Source organism: Desmodus rotundus, chromosome 9, assembly GCF_022682495.2.
Source record: "Desmodus rotundus isolate HL8 chromosome 9, HLdesRot8A.1, whole genome shotgun sequence".
NCBI lineage: Eukaryota > Metazoa > Chordata > Mammalia > Chiroptera > Phyllostomidae > Desmodus > Desmodus rotundus.
This window is the reverse complement of record NC_071395.1, coordinates 47,538,680-47,557,747: the sequence shown is the minus strand read 5'-3', so window position 1 is coordinate 47,557,747 and position 19,068 is coordinate 47,538,680. Positions and strand designations below refer to the sequence as shown.

Sequence of the window (19,068 nt, the reverse complement as noted above, 5' to 3'; positions counted from 1 at the left end):
GCTGGTACATTGGTTTTTAATTCAAAAAAGAAATAATGAGGCCAACGGCTTAGGTGGACAGCAGCTTGGGCCAGGAGGGTGGGGTAAGAAAAAGAAATATAAGGGCTCCCTAGTGGCACCCCTCAGACCTGATGACCTGGTCTCAATTGTGTACTCTCTATGGGAAGGCAGAGCTGTCAAAACAGAACCAATGACAGCAGTTGAAAAACAGCCCAGACAGTTCTGTGGTCAGTCTGTCGCCAGGGACGCTTCATGCTCTCGGCCACATCCAGCCACATCCAGCCACAGGTGCACACGCATCCCTGGTCGCCTGGGTCTGCTGTTGGGAATCAAAGACGGAATCACGTCATGGCACTACCGATCTGGAAAAATAAAAATCTCAGCTAGAAAGAACATCTGATTTGGAGACTGGGGGAGGACGAAGAGAAGTGGGGGCTGTTGGTTGCTGCCAGGCGGGCACCTGAATTGTGGGTGGGTGGCGTGTGGTTACATTTTCAGGGTCACCTGTGGGACACACGGTGTTCCCTCGGTGATCAGACAGGGACTGCTGAGAGGCCCGCTGACCACGCCCGAGGCCTGGCGGGACGGCAGACAGAAGCCTGGCTGTGCACAGGGAAGGCCCCTCCACGCCTCCTTCCTTCTGAATGCTTTATACAGGATTTCCTTAATTTGTGCTTCCCTTTGGTTTGAGAGTCAAAAAGAGGGAGGGAGAAAAAGGAAACATAACAGTGTTTGTCACTTGTCCAAAACAGAGAAAAGGCGACAGTGGGCGTCAGATGTGCTGGCAGGTGCTCCCCGGGCCTGGTGTGGCCACCGTGCTGAGGCTGTGCAGCGCAGCACTCCTGGACCGTCACTGGCCTTTGGGGGCTTTGCTTCTGCGGTGGGAGATGCAGACAGGCTCTGCGGCGGGTTTTAGTTGTGTCACGCCCCAGAGATGGGTCAGCGTTGACGGTCGTGTTGTCTCCCATCTTTCTCTCCAGGTATACAACCCGTGGGCCAGTTTGGCGGACATTGCAGGAAAAATAGCAAATTCTTAACTTATTCCATCTCCAAAGTTGAAAAAGATCGGACAGTTACTAAAATAAACAATTTCTCAATTGTGTTCTGGTGGCCCCAGGCCCAGTGGCCGCAACAGGGGCATTGGAGGGGAGGGCCCCGGCTGAGTGAGGGCTCACTCAGGGTAGGCACAGTCAGCTTGGCCGAGCAAGGCTCAGGGTAAGGCGGAGTTCCTCACAGAAGAACACATCGGAAAAAGCTGGTCTTCTTTTGCTGGTCTGGTGTGATTTTGACTCCCTGGTTGCTCCCCTGGGGGCTGTTGCCTTCCTGAAGTCACAAGAGGTTTTATGAAGTTATGGCTCAGCATCAGCACTGTGTCTCATAACCAACCAACCAGCCAACCACCTGCAAGTCCACCCGTCCCCTCCCACCCATCATCCATCCCCCTTTCAACCACCCATATATCCACCTTGTTTCTTCCTTCCCCTTAACTAACCACACATCTATTCCCTTCCATCCATCTATTCACTTCCTATCAACTCTACATCTGTCCATTCCCTTCCACCCATCTATCCATCCAACCACCCCTTCCTGTCATCCATCTACCCAACTGTCGCTCCCAAATGACAATTCATCTTTCACAAACCCAGATATACTACTTTTTTCTACTATACCAACCTTTCTAACCCATCCGTCTTCCAATTACTCATTCACCCATCATCCCCCTCAGTGCCTTCCCATTTATTCACCCATCCCACGCTTTCCCTTACGTCCTTCTCTCCATTTACCCGCCCCCCTTCCCTCCCTCTACCCCAGCCAGTGAGGCAGCCAAGGGGGAGCAGACTCTGTCCCTTGGAATTTGGGGGTGTAGGGGCACTGAATCCAAGGTCCCAATACCATTTACACCGAGAGGGTTTCCGCATCTCTGTGCTAAGGCTCCGGCTTCCTACTTCTCCCCCAGTCCACCCTCCACTCTGCTGTGGGTGATAGAAACCAGAAACCCTAACTCTGTGCACTCAAGCCTTGCTGAAAACACACCGGTGACCCTGTTTTCAGAGAGACTGCCCCAAATCTGTCACCCTGCATTCTAGGCCTCTGGGATCTGGCCCCAGCCAACTCTGGGAATGGAAATTCTATTTTCTCCATTTCACTCTGTTTGGAAAGGTTCAACCCCCTTTTTTTAGACTAATTCTTTGTCATCTTTCAGCTCTTAGGCAAAACCTGAATTTACTTAACAGTAACTCTTGAATGCCTATGCTGTGTCAGGCACTCTTGTGGACACTGGGCTCGCAGTGGCTAACAAGAGCCCCCAGCCTTGGGAAGCTCAGAATGTATGGGGGAGATGGAAACTATGTAGGAAAACAAGAAAGTAATTTCCAACCATGGTGACGAATGAGAAAGGCAGGGCAAGGGGTGGGGGTGTGTTTCGCCGAAGATGTCAGGGACCTCACAGAGTGAGGAAGTGAGACCTGGGGCAGTTTACATGTATGGTCAGCAAAGCAATGGCCCCCAAAGATGTCTGCACCCTAATCCCTGGAACCTGTGGGTATAGTACCTGACATGACAAGAGAGACTTTGCAGATGTAACTAAGGTGAGATGGGGAGAGCAAGCTGGATCATCCAAGTGAGCCGAATCAATCCCGTGAATCCTCAAACGCAGAGGGACCTCAGCTGTGGTCCAAGAAAGAGAGGTGACGAAGAAAGCAGGGCCAGAGAGATGCTGGGTGGCTGGCACTGGCGGAAGTGGTTCTAAGGCTGGGGATGCAGTGCCCTCTAGAAGCTGCCAGGCAAGGAAATGGCTTCTCTCCTGGAGTCCCCAGAAATGCATTCAGCCCTGCCGACCCTCCGGTTGCAGCCCGCTGAGACCCACTGCAGACACCTGACCTCCAGGACATGCAGATAAGGAACGTGTGTGGTGTGAGCCTCGGAGTCTGTTAGGGGATTTGTTATGGCAGCCCTAGGAAACTAATAATGGGGGTATTCCCCAGGTGGACGAAAAGGAAAGCCAAAATAAATATGGGGTACTCCAAGAACAAGAAAAGGGCCCTGACTGGTGTAGCTCAGTGGGTTGAACATGGGCTGTGAACCAAAGGGTCGCAGGTTCAATTCCCCAATCAGGCCACATGTCTGGGTTGTAGGCCAGGCTCCCAACAAGGGACGTGCAAGAGGCAACCACACATTGATGTTTCTCTCCCTCTCTTTCTCCTTCTCTTCCCCTCTCTAAAAATAAATAAATAAAACCTTAAAAAAAAAATAGAGCTGACATCCCATCTTTAAAAAAAAAAAAAAAAAACAAGAAAAGGCCAGCATGGCTGGCACACATGGGCACCAGGGAAACGGGAGGGCGATAAGGTGAAGCGAGTGGCAGCAGCCAGAGCACAATGCCCAGCCCGGCCCGGTGTGTGGAGTCTGCTCTCAGTGCAGAGCGCAGCACTGGGTCGGGCAGAGGGGCAGAATGCCAGAGGCCTGGGAGTGGGCTGGGCACCGGGAGAGCCTGGCTTTCTGTGACACTTTCAAGAGGAAGACGTGGGTGGGCAAGAGCTGGCTGCATCAGCGATGAACAAGATAAACGTGAACTTGCAACTGGTAGATAAACAAGTCCTGGGGGATCTAATGAACAGCACTGTAATTAGAGTCAACAATACTATATTTTAAACTTCAGAGTTGCTAAGAAACTAGACCTTGATTGTTCTCAACACAAAAGAGAAATAATAATTATGTGATGTGATAGACGTGTAAGCTAACACTACCAGGATAATCACATTGCAATATATTAAAGTATCAAGCTAACATCGTATACCTCACATTTACACAATGTTGTACGTTGGGCATAAGACAGATATAAAATGGTATGGAGTTGCAATGCTAACTATAAACACAAAGGTGGCAGGAAATCGACAGAAATTTAACTGTCAGTGATTTGCAATTCCATTCAGAGAAACTGCAGGAATCATGTGCCCTAGTAGGACGTAGTACATTCCAGAGGCAATCAACAGGCTGGGACCAGGGGCCTGGACATTGCCGCTGTGATGCGGAGCCTGACTGCCAGTGGGCAAAAGTGAGTCAGAAGAATCGTTAAGAAGCGAAACTGTGCATCATAGTCAAGGGAAAAGAAAATCACAGTTGTAAAGAAAATTTCTGTAAGAAAAGTACATTGCTTTATATGGACCGCTTTCCGTTTTGGCCAAAGAGCTGCTATTAAATCCACCGTGTGCCTTATGATTCAACTCATGGTACCTGAGTTATGAAAGTACACCTGTTTTAAGGCAGGCGGGACCTACTTGATCGGCGTTTCGTGTCGTACGAGTATGTGCACTCTTACGTGACGAGACCTAAACCAGCCACAAGGAGGGTGCTGCGGAGCAGCAGCACCTGGCAGGGCAAGAGCGGCCACTGGGACGAGGCTCCCACGCAACACTCACAGCAGCACTGAGGCGCCAAACACACCCGAAGTGACCCAGCCAGCAATGATTACACGACTGTTAAGGACTAGGAAATGCTCGTGGGGTGAGCAAAAAAGCCAGAAATAAATAGAAGGGTGGATGGGAAGGATTCAGACAGGATCTCCTGGAGGTCTCAGAGCCCTGGGACTTCCTAAAGGTCGTAGACCATCACAACCTGAAGAATCTGGGGCTGGCGGGAGGATAAAGGCTATCGATCTACCAGACTCGTCAGGACGTGTCCCCTGCTAGCCAGTGCACTCGGCAGGCAGGGCCTCATCTGCCTGGACACAGCCTGGAGTTGAGCAGCTCTGGGCCTCAGAGGAAGAACACAGTGCATGGGCACGTCTGGGAGCCGGTGCCCTGCCACACCTGCTGCCTCTTCTCCCTTCCCAGCCACGCCCTACTGGGCCCAGCTGGGCCCTGAAACGCTGGAGCTGCCTGGGGCTGAGTCACACCACTGAGGCAGGCTCTAATAGGGAACCATTCGGGATCAAAAGGACAAAAACTCACCAATTTTTTGTCCATTTTTGCTTTGATGTCTCTGGCGAGAGTGAAGAATGCCTGTGGAATAAGCACATTGTTAAAGCTCCGTGGGCAGGAAGCAGATGGGAGCTTGCTGGTTCTGGGGCGCCACTAGAGAATGGGTATGGTGGGACAGCAGGGTGGCTGTTGCACCTGTCCAGCCCCATCTCCTACTCCCACCTGCCAAGACCACCACCTCTCCTGAGCCAATGACCCTGGGAGGTGGACCACCCTTGATAGGTCATCAGAGAGGAAACTGAGGCTCGGAGGGACCGAGTGACTGGTCCCAAGGCATCCAGAGGTTAACTGATCAATCTGGGAGGATCCTGCAGGAGAACCTGTCCTTGACTCCTGTGCCTTGCCTGCCTGCTTTGCCCCTTTTCTGGTGGCCGGGGGTAAAGCAGAGAGGAAGTCAAACAGCTCTCTGGCCAGCAATCTTCATTCTGGGTCCTCGCCTGACAAGAGGCCTGGAAGGGCTGGGATGGGGTGAAAGGGTTGTCTTCCAGGGACGGCGAAGGCTCAAGCTGGCTTGACCCCAGGCTGCTGCCTCTGTTGCAGCCTCCTAACCCCTTCTCCCTTCCCTCATGAACACTCATAAGCCACACTCTAGCCCCTGGACCTCAGACAGAGAAGGCTTGGCCTCAGCATCTGCACTTGAGGGGCTCCTAGTTCGGTGGGAGGGGCGGAGCCTCAGTGAACACCTGTGACATGGAAGTTCTGCTGTGGAAGGGGGGATTAGGGGTGCTGGGGATCCAAAGTGGTGGGCCTAAGGGTCTAGGGAAGGTGGAGGCTTCCTTGGGGAAGGGTCACTTGGGCCAGGCCCTAATGGAAAAGGGGGTGCGAGACAAGGGACGTAAGTGAAGGCTGCGAGTTGGCCTGGGATTGAGATGGAGCAGTGGGCGAGGCCTGATCTGTGGGCTGCACACAAGGCCTGGGCCTGCTAGGGAGGGCCTTCCAGGCCAGGCATGGAGGGCTGAGGTTGGGAGTGATGTAGACGATCTGTTTTCAAAAGATCACCGGGGTGGTGGGACAAAGGGGAAGGCAGGCCAGCTGCAAGGCTGGCACTGTCTGTGGAGAGGAGAGGATGGCCTGGGTCAATGTTTGGCCAGGGGTACATACTCCGTCTGGGCTTGTGCCTGGGACCTGTCTGTGTGGGTGGCACGGCCCAGAGCATCTATGCAAAATTGGGCCTGGGTGCCAGCCAGCTGGAACTCTGAGCCTCAGTTTCACCATCTCCAAAGCCCTGTCTGCTTCCCAGGGCTCCCAAGAGCCAGTGAGATAATGTCCTAGGTGCCCAGCTGGGGTCTGCACCTGCTGACATCAGAACACGTGAGAAGCGGGGGAAGGAGTAATAGTCCAGGGTTGGCTAGGCATATCAAGGGGCCTGGCACATGGCCCTGCCCAGGAAGTGCCTCTTGGACAGATGGCCAACACGGCAGCCCACAGTCTATAGCCAGACTCCCCGGAGGTTGTAGCCTGACCCTCAGCCTCAAGGGGCTGGTGCTGTGGGCCTGGGACTCACGTTCTCCACATTGATGTTGGCCTTCGCACTGGTCTCCATGAACTTGATGCCATAGTCCAGGGCCAGCTGTGAGGGAGGGAGACACGTATACACACACACGTCAGCTACCAGGTGCCCCTGACCCCTAGGAAGCACCTACAGCAATAGGGGGGATGGGCTGGGGGCTGTGGTTTGCTCCCTGGAGTCACCAGTGGACAGCAGGTGGTGACCATCCCTGGCAGGAGAACAGAGGAGGCCTGGCTCAAACCATGGCTCCATCCTCTGCTCCCTGTGGCCTCAATGGGTCCCCATGAGACACTGTGCAGGAACATGCGTAGCACAGCCTAGAAGCCCTCACTGCTCCGTCTTAGCCTCAAGCCTACCTGGGCGTGTGCTCTTCACACTCTCTTCCCATGGCATGGGCTCCACCAGGGCGACCAACTTGTCCCCTTTTGCCTGGCAAAGTCTGTGTCCTGGACCCCACCTCCCAATCTTGGACAAGCAAAGATGGTAGGTCACCTTATGCTCATGAATATTCTGAGGAGTTTAGCAAGCAATTGGGGAGCCTTGTGGGGCACAGAAGGGCTGGCCTCCATGCAGGGAACCCCAAAATCCCAAGGTCCCTCTGCCCTGAGGTGCCTGGCAGTGCAAGGACCAAGCCAGCCACCACACCCACCTTCTCTCCCCGTTCCTTGGACACTTGTCTCTTCTCATTCACGTCACACTTGTTCCCAAGTATCATCTTTTCAACATCTGCAGAGGCATGCTGGGGGAGAGACAAGCAGAGGTGAGAGGTGCTGCTAGGCTGGCTCACAGACCAACTTGTGGCCTGACCCTGCAAACAGTGGTGGGGTTAGGACTGCAAGGCACACTCTTGTGCAGATGACAAGCTGAAACTCAGAGAGGCTGACTGGCCTGTCCCATGTCACCCAGCCAATGCCAGGGCCAAGCACAGGGTTCTGGCTGCTTCTCTGACCAAGCGCACACTTTCTGGCTGCTGAGGGCGACTTCTCTATGGGATCAGCCAGGCTCCAGTGTCTGTCCCTGGGCTCCTGGTGGCATCTACAGGAGGTACCACTGCTCACTTCCCTCTCCCTCCCAGGTTTCTCTGCTGGGAGCCCCAGCTGCTGTTCTGGGAGCTTCTGCCTTGCTCCAGCTCACCCTCTTTGGGCTCTGGAACCGGACCATGCCTGGGGTGGCATGGCCGTGGGTGCTTTGCCATCACTTGGCATTCCCTTAACTCTGACCTCACACCTGAAAATGGCACCTCTGTCCCATTTTCCACCCCCCTCTTCAGCCCAGTGGCCCTGACTTCCTGAAGGCCTGAGGCACTAGAGAGGACTCTCTTCTTGCTGCAGCTCAGACCTGATCTTACTCAAATGCCCGGCACAGCTCCCTGCCTAACATCCTGCCAACTGGAAGGCCCTCTTGCCGGAGGGCCAGAATCAGAGCTTCCACAGATACCACCATGGGTGTGGGCAGCTCTTCCCTCTCAGCCAGGCATAGCCACTGACGGCAAATGCGAGTCGATGGGGAGGAGGCCCAGTGCAACTGCATGTCACCACAGGGCCGGCAGTGAGTGACCTTCTGCTGTGGCTCTCCTGGAGGGGAAAGTCCTCTGGCCATACCTCAGCCCCACGCCCCACCTGGTGAGTCATCAAAAGCTGCCAGCACCTCTGTCCAAGGCTTTGGAGATAAGCTCTTTGGGGAGCAGGAAGGAGACAACACTGGCTTTGGCCCTTCCCCTCCCTTCACGGTTCAAGGTCTCCTTTCGAGCCAGCTGTGGTTCACTGCTGTGGGTCTGAGCATGGGGAGCTCATACCAGCTCACACCCACCCTGCTGTGGCTCAAAGTATACCTAATACAGCTTCTCACCATGCCCCGCAAAGACAGGGGAACACCAATTCTAGAACCTTCCTTTTCTAGAAAGCACCAAATGCTCACAGTGACTAAGAGCCTGGGCATGTCACTCCTCTTACGACGAAGACACCACCATACCCAACAGCCCAGATGGGGAGAAGGGCTCTTGAGAAACTGTGACCAGGCCTAGGCCAGCGCGGTCCCCAGGGCCAACTGCCTGGGCTCTAGTTCCCACTCTGGACAAGTTCCTCGTGGGTGTCTCTGTGCCTCAGTGACCCCATCTGTAAACCAGGGGGCTCCAGGGTGAGAATTGAGGAGAGGGCCAGTGGGAAGTTTCCATTTGTGGATGGGCCCTCAAGCCTTACCTCCTCAATGTTCCGAATCCAGTTCCGGATGTTGTCAAAGGACTTCTCGTTGGTGATGTCATAGACCAGCATGATGCCCTGAGCGGGGAAGACAGAGGTACGCTCTGGACAAGCTGTGAGCTATGAGGGGATACCCCGCAAAGGGGGGGCAGCAGGAACCTTGCATGACACCCCTCCACACAACTCCCTCCTCTCTTACTCTACTAGGCTCCAGCACCAGCCTATCCCTGGTCTCCCAGACTCTAGTCCTGCCCCCTCAGTCAGCGAGGCGACCCCTCACCCCATAGACCAGACCCCACCAATCCTATGCTCACAAACGACCTTGCTGACTCCGCACTGCAGGTAGGGTAGATGTCCCGCAGCTCCCCACCCTATACAGTGTTCTACGGCCCGGGCACGCTGGGCCTGCCCCTGCATGCCAACCCTCCACTGTGCTTGCCTTCCTCACACCCTCACTCTGCCCCCTGCCCTAGCCCAATTCACCCTCTGGGTTCAGTCAATGCCGCTTTCTCTGGGTGCCCCCACATTGCCCTGCATCTGGCACATCCTACGAGCCAGGCATTGCAGAGAGGTCCCCCTGAAGCCTCACAAGCCCGGGTCAGGTGGTCCCAACATCCCCACTCTGCGGATGGGGAACCCAAGGCTGTGGGGTGACAGGGCTAGGTCCCTGTCTCTGGTCCCACAAAGGGCACAATTGGGGTCTGGGTGGCCTGATCCTGACCCCTTCGTGCCTTCCAGCAACCCCATCAGGATGGGGGCTGCAAGCGTGGGGCTGGCAGCACTGAGGCCTACTGGTTCCATAACCTGTGTGTGGGGCCTGGGTGTGGGCCACGGGTCCCCAAAGAGCTGCAGAGTGACCCTGTCTGCACCTGAGCCCCTGATCTCACCGTCACCACGAGGGGCAAATGGCCCCATTTGTTAAGGGGAAACTAAAGTACAGAGAGAAATGACCTTCAAGACCCAAGCCCAGGTGGGGCTAACCCTGAGGCAGCTGATGACACTGGCCCCTGTGAGGAACCTCTCTGGGTCCTCCTCAGGACCAAGCAAAGCTCAGGGCCACCTTTGGTTGGTCCGCGTGTGGCTCCGGACATCATGGGGGTGCCCATGGCAAACCGGCCTGCAGTGCCGTGGCAGTCCCCCCATGCAGCTCTGCACCCAGCCTCCGGGCCACACGGCTTTGGCTCTCCTGCCCAGGTCCGGCTTGCCCCACTCCCTCACACTACCCTCTCCCAAGGCCCAGTTCTGCATCCACAGCCTCGGGTGTGGCCAAGATGCGGTCTCTAAGGCCACCTGAGTTTGCAGCGTAAGAACACAAGCTGTGTGCACTGGGCGGAGGAACTCGGGGGCCAGGGTGTGTGATAACACCACAGAGACAGGGCGAGAAAGCCACAGCAATTCCAAATCCCCACTGTGACCTTAGGGATATGCACAGTGGCCTCACATCCAGCCACAGTCACAGCCCCTCAAAAACACCATCCAAGGCCCTCATTCAGGGAGAACACTGCTGGGAGGCCTCAGAGGTTTCAGTGGACTCGATGTCTGCCTCGCCCCGGCCAAGGCCAGCATGAGTGGAAGACATGGGGACAGACTCCGTGAGTTGAGCATAGTAGGGGTCTCTGCCCAGCGGCCGCACTCCAGCCATCAGGGGCACGAATGCCACAGGGCTGTGAGGCCCTTTCACCCCTTCACCCAAGGACTGGCCCCTGTGATAGCTAAGAGGCCTCACTGCCACCACTAAGTTGGCACCATGTACTGAGATTCCAAGGTCCTGGATTTTTACCTATAGGTCAGGGGGCAGGGGGTGAACAGGGCAGTAGATAGAACTAAGAGAAAACAGGACAAGTACCTGGAAAACATGGTGTAACCCTATACCAGGTCCCCCCTGAAACTCCCCTTGGGGCACCCAGTGACCATTTTCTTGGCCCCTGTCCGGTCAGGGCTCCCCATGGTCTAGTGCCACACAGACACAGAGCAAGATGGGGCAGCAATGGTGGCAATGTTCTCTGCATCGTCCTGTGAGGTCACTGCTGGCCACACACAGCTAGCTCTGGGGCACCTGAAGTGTGGCCAGTGAGACTGTGGTGCTGGATTTCCTATTTTAACAGACTTGAACTCAAACAGCCACATGTGGCTAGTGGCTTCTCTCTGGATTAGTGCAGGTCTAGGAGGATTGTAAGTTACAGTGTCTTAGGCCGGGACAGAGTCTTCTTACAGATGGCCCGGTCCAGCCTGGACAGGGGTGGGCTGAAAACTTGGGAGTGGGAGAGAGCCTGCTAGGACTGGCCTAGCTACGTGCTCCTACGTGACTTAAGCCAAACACACAATGGCATGAAGCCTCAGCTTCCCCACCTGTGTAATGGGGACAGCCGTGGCACCCACACTCGAAGGAGCCAGGGAATTACGGCTGAGATCTTAGCCCACTGCCGGGCACAGGGAAGGACTTTGTGAAGGGGGTGGGTGGGGTGCTCTTTCAGCCTAGAGAAGGACAGAGCCTACCTAAGGCCACACAGCAGAAGCTCCCCCAGGACCCCAGTGTCCTAAGGTCCCCGCCTCACCAGAGCACAGCAAGGTGTGGGGAAAATTAGTAAATTAATTTTAATGAGGAGGGCTAAGGTTGCAACCCTTGTGCTTGAGTTTCTATTATGTTTCAGATGCTGTGTGGGACACTCTAAATACTTAATGCCTCCATTCATTTCTGCAGTCCGCAGCACTCCCCGGGCTCCCACCACATACTCAGCACAGTCCCAGGCACAGGGCATCTGGCAGTGGTGGAGACCTCGCCCTGCCCTCGTGGAGTTTATGGCCCAATGGAGGACACAGGAGTCTCTGCAGTTAAATGACAGGGTGTACCATGGAAAGGGCATGGAAATGGGGAGATGGCCATCTATCCTCCCAGCTGCCTGGGACATAGTCCTGTTCTCATGCCACTTTGCAAGTAAGGAAACGAAGCTTAGAGGGTGACCCAGGTCCCAGGGATCTACGTCTGTTCCCTCTGGTCCAAGTGCCCCACTTTGTACATGCCTCACGTATCCATGACCTGCTCAGAGCCCTCGTGGGTAGGAGCCTGGCCCATTCCAGGTCCCCCTGCCCATCCAGTTCAAGCCTGGCCTGGAGAAGGCACTCGGCAAACATATTTGAGCGATGACGAACCAATCTTCTGATCACGTCACCCCACACTGGGCCCAGGCAATGAATGTAACGGCCAACGGCCCAGAGCAAGTCAGCTTTTGGACCATCTTCAAGTTTCCGGTAGCAAATTCCATAGACTGATGTGGGCCAAGTGAACACTCCTAAATGTTGGGGCTTGCCGTCTCTTGATTTCACTGACCTCACCTTGGGGAACCGGCTTCCTACGTCTTCCTTCGTTCCCAAAGAATTAGGTTTCCTTACACCCTGCACTGTCTCTGAAGCAAGAAGGGGATGTATGCATATGGGGGAGGAGCACACAGCTGCTTCCTAAAACTAACCCGGGACCAAGGACCCCCGAGGAGCAAAGCATGGGGCTCCTCAGAAACGGCCAGGTTTTGGTATCCAAGCAGTGACTTTCACTTTGACTTAAAAACAATAAACACTAGCCCATACCATTGCGCCCCTGTAGTAGGCCGTTGTGATCGTCCGAAACCGCTCCTGGCCAGCTGTGTCCCTAAAGACAAAGCGAAGGGATATCAGTGACGCCGTCACAGTGGGAACAAAGGGCATTTACCAGGGATGGACGCCTGCTTTCTCACGGGTCAACTGATTCACTGTTCGCTGTGGGCAGCACTCCCTGTTCTCCCTATTCTTACAGAGGAGGAAACTGTGGCTTAGACGGGTTAAGAACCTGTTGATGTCTCCTGGGGGCAGGAGGGAGAGGCAGCAGAGCCACCTCTCCTGCACCTCTGTTTCCTGGGGATTCACCCCAGAGTTTCTAGGTCGCAGAAGAGCCACAGCTGGATGTTATTATTTGTGAAAATCTGGGACCACAACTCTGAAAGGGGCTAGTCACATGTCATGGAAACCCAGCCTTCACTGGTGGGCTGAGCCAGGTGACCTCAGTGGGGATGCAGGAAGCGCTTCCACACCACTTCGGTGGAGGCCAGGGAGAAAGTCCTTTCTCATTGGTATGGAGGAGATAACCCGGGTAAGACAGGCCTGTGCCCAGCTCAGCTCCTGGCATGGAGGGTATTCAGTGCTTGGCTTAAAGGTTGATTTAACAGATCGGTGGCAGAGCCAGGACAGTCTTTTGTCTCTGGGCTCAAGGCTGCTCCTGTGACTCTGCACCCACCACCCTGGGAGGGCTCTGCAGGCCTAGACTCAGCCTCCCATGGGGCTAAGCTGACTTTCTGACGCCAACAGCAGGTGACATTTGTGGTTAATCATTTTGTTCTCAACCATGGCCTTGTTGAGAAGTTTTAAGAAAGTCACTAACCCCACCGAGATTGCTAAGAACAGAAGCAAGAAGACAGGAGGAAAGGAGAGCGAAACTGCTTGCTGGTGCTATGTCTCCTGGGCACCAGGCCTGCTGGGGAGCACAGTCTAAGCAGAGGAAACTTGCATGGCTCGTAACTGACAAGGCGGCTAGAGCTGACAGGCAAGGAAACCCAGCCATCACATTAGGCCCCATCCAGATCTGGGTTCTGACATCAGAGGTGACCACCACTGAAGTCCAGGGGCTCTGTGGAACAAGCTGGGGTGATGCTTATGCCCTGAGGTTTGAGGATGAGGGGGATTGAGCTGCAGCCGGAAGGGAGCAGCTTTACAGTCCATCTCATGACACTCCCTCCCGCCCACCCACAGGCACTCTCCTGGACAGAACGGATGGTGCCACCCTATAAAAAAATGACTTCATTTTGCTCAGGGCTCATGCTTCCCTGCAAGTGATGTAGCTGCAGGGTTCCCACCACCTGAGGTCAGCCCGAGCTCCCAAAGTATGGGCTGCAGACCAGCATCAGTGCCAGGGGCTCACACTTCTCTAATTTTATGCAGCAGTCAGGTCCAGGTGAGCGGAATGGAAACGAGTCTCACCACTGGGCCAAGCCTCAGCTTATTTTTGGTTCTGGGGTTTCAGATCTACATGTTAGGAAGTGAGGCCTGGGCTGCCCCAGGAGAGAAAAGAGGAAGTGGCACAGGCCTTCCTCAGCGAGCCGACAGGCTCAGAAGGAAATGCTGGCTGGGGTATCTCACCCTCCTGGCAGCCTCCAGCACTGCCGGGCACAGAGGGCTCTCTCCAAGCTCAATGGGAATAGTCCACTCCGAAACCCAGACCCAGGCTGTGCCCACACTGAAACGCTGAGCTAACGGGCCTTGTAGCTACATCCCCAGAAGGTGCTGACACAGATGCTGGGCCCTAGCATCCAGCAGAGCACAGTTCGTGAGGCTTCTGAAGGAAGTGTCTAAGCTGGGCACAGAGAGATGGAGGCTGTGCTCACAGGGAGTGGGAGGAGACACCAGGGGCTTCGCTTGTAGCGTTTTCTGGGCGAAGGCAATGACTCTTACCATATCTGTAGTTTAATTCTCTTGCCATCGAGCTCTATGGTCCTAATTTTAAAGTCAATTCCTGAAAGAAAAAAGGAAAAAAGGCACATCACCATTAGCCCATTTCCCAGGTTGCGTCTGAGGTGGGTGCTGCCAACCTGTCAGGAAACAGCTGCACAGCTAGCGCTGGGCACACAGGATCATGAACTCCTCTCAACAAATCGGGAGGCACCTGGGGAACTTTCTCCTCTCAGGGAAGGGGAAGCTGAGGTTCAGAGGGTGGACAGGAGTTGCCCAGAGTGAATCCAGCAGCTGGCAGGGCTGGTGAGCAAAGCTAGGTAGCTCAGATGCCAAAGCCTTGCTTTCTTCCCTCCCCCAACAGGCAGCCTCGAGGACAGCAAAGCCTTTTGTAGGCCAGACACCCACGCTTCTCACCACCCCACCAAGCACTCAGGGCAATGGGTCCCAAGATGCCACCGATACAGGCAGGCCTCAAGCTTTTGCACATACCGTTCCTGCTATGCGGTGGTGCCCACCCTGCCCACCTATCAGCCTGGCAAACTATTTTCTCCTTTCGGAGCCACTTTAAGGTCACCTCCCAAGAAGCTTTCCTGACCCTGCCCTCCTGTGTCCCACCAGTCCTTTTCCCCATGACCAGGGCGACCTCTCAGCCTCCTTGGCTACTCTCCGGGCTCCTGCTGTTGCTCCCTCAGTCCCTTCCCCGGCTTCTGAAAACACACACTCAACCACATCACAAAGCTAACCTCTGCTCCAAACCTTCCAGTGGGTTTGCCAATAGATAAGTGGATAAATGAAATGTGGGCCATCCACCCGGTGGAATATTACTCGGCCACGAAAAGGCAGGAAGGACTGACACACAGAAAGGAGATTAGCAGGTGCCAGGGCTGTGAGGGGAACGAGGAGATGGGGCCCCAAGAGTTGGAGGGTAGGGTGGTGGTATCACTAAGGGGTCTGGGGTTTCTTTTTGGCATCATGAATTGTCCTAGAGTCAAGGGTGGTGATGGTTGCACAACTCTGCGAATAGAGTAAAAGCCACCAAATTATACACTTTAAATGGGTGAGTTGTATGGTTTGTGAATTGCATCTCAATAAAACCATTATAAAACACCAAAACACCTTCCCAGCACTTCCCACCATGCCCTCGGCACCAGAATAAAGTGAAACAGTTGCGTGTCTAACCTGGTCCCCTCTCAGCACCCACAGCTCACGTCCTCCTCTCCAGCCCCATCTTGGCCACACCGCCCATGTAGCTGTTTCCTGACCATCCCAAGCATACACTGGCCTCAGGCTTTTTACTCTTCCCTCCCTTGGAATGGTCTTTCCTTCTATGCTCACCTGGCTGTTCCCCCATCTCTTCACTCAGATCCCTGTTCAAGTCACCTTCTCTGGGGAGCTTTCCTGACCACCCTCATTCTCTCTCCCCTACCTGCTTTTCTTCTTTACCCACTTATCCCTGACATTGTATATTTGTTTATTTGCTCCATGAACATCAGGAGCAAAATCTGCCTTTTTCGAATGGCCTATGTGAAGGAAAACGGCCAAACCCAGCCAATGCCTCTGGGAGTTTGTTCTAAATCCCTGCCTGCGAAGCCTTGAGGCTCAGGCCTGACTGACTTGAACCCTCATAAGCCACCCTGGCGATGCTAATCCCATCCCCGAGCACCTCAGGATCTGTTCTGAGGACCACATAGAATGTAAGCTTGTACTTGAATTGTGCCCACTAGACCATAAGCTCCAGGAAGGGAGGGACTCAAAAGTTTTATGGCCGCATGTCCAGTGACAGCGTGGCAGGGGCTGAATATGTACTTCCGAGAGGCCCAGTCCTGCACACACACCTTGACTACAGGCCTTGTGGCAGTTCTGCTTCCCGCAGATTCATCCGAGTCACCTCTCCAGCCGCCATACCGAGGCGGACACCTGGCATGCAGCAGGTGCCAGGGAAAGATGGCTGAATGAAAGAATTAAGAGTAATGGAATCTACACGGTGCTGCACGGTTTACACAGCACCTTGCCCTATGTCATCCGTTTCCATGAAGAAATGATTGAATGGGGTCCTGAGGGGGTGAGGGTGGTGAGCCAGGCTGGGCAGAACCAATTCCGGCAGCCACAGGGCCAAGTTCACACACCACAATCGATGGAGCTACAAGAACAGGGTTTGGCAAAATGTAATCTGGGCTGAAAATGAACAGCCACTTAATCCCTGATCTATAAAGAACACCCAGAGGTATACTCAGTGCCAATGGAGAATCCCTTTATGCATTAAGTTGCATTTCAAGACTAAGTGGCCCAGTAACACCCCTTCCTAAAACACCAACTTCCCCATCACAGATGCACCAGTACCTATGGAATCAAGAAGCACCACTTAGCCCTGGCTGGAGTGGCTCAGTGGAGTGAGTGCCAGCCTGCGAACCAAAGGGTCGCCTGTTCGATTCCCAGTCAGGGCACATGCCTGGGTTGCAGGCTGGGTCTCCAGTTGGGGGCGTGCAAGAGGCAACCACACATTTATGTTTCTCTCCTCTTTCTCTCTCCCTTCCCCTCTGTCAAAAAATAAATGAACATAATCTTTAAAAAATAAAAAAGTGCCACTTAATCTGCAGAGCCCCACATCACTCTGCCCTATTCTCCTCCTGAGTTTTATTAACACGCCAAATTTAATTAGTTGTAAACGTTACAAGGCTTAAGAATTATGAGGCTGTAACTTCAAGGTCAGAGTAAATTAAACATTCCTAGAAGACACAGACTAGCAGGAAGGCAAAAACAGAGTGGAAGGGAGAGATCCTGGGTTGAGGTGCCACCTCTACCTTCCTAGGTAACCTGGCCCAAATCATGGTCTCTTCCACAAGTGGAAGCCAGCTCCTCAGAGCCCTGAAGTACCAGCCTTCCCTGAAGTATCAGGGATTTTGTGGTCAAGAATCAGAAACCAGGGGTGGGGAGAAAATGCAGACAACTGTAATTGAACAACAATAAAATAATTTTTAAAAAATCAGAAACCAAACAAAAAACCCACCTCTGAATTGATCTTACTAGTGCTTGCGCTGAACAGGAAGTTTCTGCTACTGGGAAACTGAGATCACAGTTGAGAGTGACCCACTGTCTGCCAGGTGTTAACATCACTTCCTGATTGGTAGGGACACAAGGGTTATCCCAAAGTTTGACCTTGGGGGGGGGGGGGGGATAGGAATCAGAAGCACCTGTGCGCTGGGGAGGAATGCTTTCACTACAGGAACCATTCATTCTGCTTCCCCTCAACAGCCCAGGGCAGTGGAGACACCCTCCTACTCATTAAACAGTTCTGATCTTCAACCACCCAGGACACTCAGCAAGGCAGAGAGCCTTCTAAACTGAAGAAACAAGCTCAGAAAGGTGGATTGTTCAAGAGTGAACAACAGCTGGAAATCAGGCATCAAGATATCCTCTACTCTGCACCTGGCACCTAATTATTTTGTGAGGTGCAGCTCCTGAAGGACAGCAATGAGCAGCTCATTGTGGGGTTCAGATGATAACTTGATTGGGTTCAAGTTACACAGGCCTAAGGCAGAGGCTGTTCCCTAGGTTTTCTCCATTCAGAAACAATTCCTGGGCTTGGCAACTGTTCTTCCACGTCCCCACTGCACAGCAAGGCTGCACAGACTGATGTTACACCCAGGTCAAAACTTTTCATGTGGGCAATAGCTGTTTTTGTGGCATGGGGAGAAGTCAACTCCACTTTTGTGACCGTCAGAACTGAAAAGCAACAAGCCAATTCTTGTTCAACCACAATGTGAGCTGCTCTTGCAGGAAATGCTGTTCTGCAAAGTGACAACTAGTGTCCTGGGCTTAGTGATAGGGAAGTCAGAGCTATCTGTAGCAGCGGCTGATTTTGGTTTCTCACTGAAGCTTTTATCTAGCATCTCTTCAGGGATGACAGGTCCCAGGGGAGTAGTGGTGGTTGTCACTTGCCACTACCGTGACCAAGTGGGATAGAAGGCTGGTAAGGGTAAGGCTCTGGACTCCCTCTCACCACTCCTCCTAGAAGAAATTCACCCATGGGGGAGAAGGGGCTTAACTCCTGTGTAATCCAGAGAAAAGAGCAGAAAAGAGCTGGGTTAGAGTCCTGGCTCCAAGGTGGACCAGCTGCGCCAGTTTTGTGCTCAGACACACATGGAGTCAAATCTCATCTCTGCCACCTGCAGACTATTCCCTTGTGCAATTCCCAATCCTCCCTGAGCCTCAAATGCCTCATCTGAGAGATGGGCTCATAACAGACCTAACACACGGGACTGGAGAGTGTGATAGTGAACACATATAGCGCCTGGCACACAGTAAAGGTCAGATGTCACTGACCCTTTTCCACGGCTAACTCCCCATGCCTCAGTTTCACTTCTGCAAGACAGAGACCCTAAAGAACAACTTCAAGAACTGTTGTGAGGACCGAACGAGATGAGGGACGCCAAGACCCCAACCCAGAACATACATTCCTTGAAGAGCGGGCTGAGAGTTGGGGCCTCAGTCTCCTCATCTGCAAAATGGGCATTTGCCCCCCCCCATGGCCCAGGAAGCCCAGAAAGGCGGCGGAGACCGCTGCTCTTCCCCCGCTTCGAGCCCCTGGACCCTCTTAGATTCCTGGGTCCGTCCCGCCCGGCCGCTCCCTCAACCCCAGCCTCTCAAGGGCGCGCCCAGGCCAGGCCTCCGGCGACCCCGGCCGCTCCTTGGCCCCGCTACCTATGGTTGAGATGAAAGTGGAGTTGAAGGCGTCCTCGGAGAAGCGGAACAGGACACAGGTCTTCCCCACCCCCGAGTCCCCGATCAGCAGCAGCTTGAACAGGTAATCGTAGGTCTTCGCCATATTACACTCTCTCCCCGACGGGAAGTGCGGCCAGTGCCTCGCCACTGGCCGCTGGCCCCGTCCATCAACGCCCAGCCCTCT

General features: G+C 54.0%; 1 protein-coding gene across 1 annotated transcript; it reads right to left on the bottom strand.

Annotated features, from left to right (window-relative positions):
- On the bottom strand, positions 1-19,023 carry RAB8A (RAB8A, member RAS oncogene family). Its single transcript, XM_024560906.3, has 8 exons — positions 18,864-19,023; positions 14,163-14,223; positions 12,270-12,330; positions 8,688-8,765; positions 7,139-7,228; positions 6,484-6,549; positions 4,950-5,000; positions 1-1,323 (listed from the first exon to the last, which is right to left on the bottom strand). The coding sequence occupies exons 1-8, from the start codon at positions 18,985-18,987 to the stop codon at positions 1,231-1,233; spliced, it is 624 nt and encodes a 207-aa protein (XP_024416674.1). The 5' UTR covers positions 18,988-19,023; the 3' UTR covers positions 1-1,230.
- Positions 19,024-19,068: the final 45 nt, after the last annotated feature.

Coding starts and splice junctions, on each gene's coding strand:
- RAB8A (XM_024560906.3), bottom strand. CDS start 18,987: ATGGCGAAGACCTACGATTACCTGTTCAAGCTGCTGCTGATCGGGGAC. Junction 7,229..8,687: donor GGATTCGGAACATTGAGGAG/GTAAGGCTTGAG, acceptor TCTCTCCCCCAG/CATGCCTCTGCAGATGTTGA. Junction 6,550..7,138: donor CCAAGGAACGGGGAGAGAAG/GTGGGTGTGGTG, acceptor CCTCCCTCACAG/CTGGCCCTGGACTATGGCAT.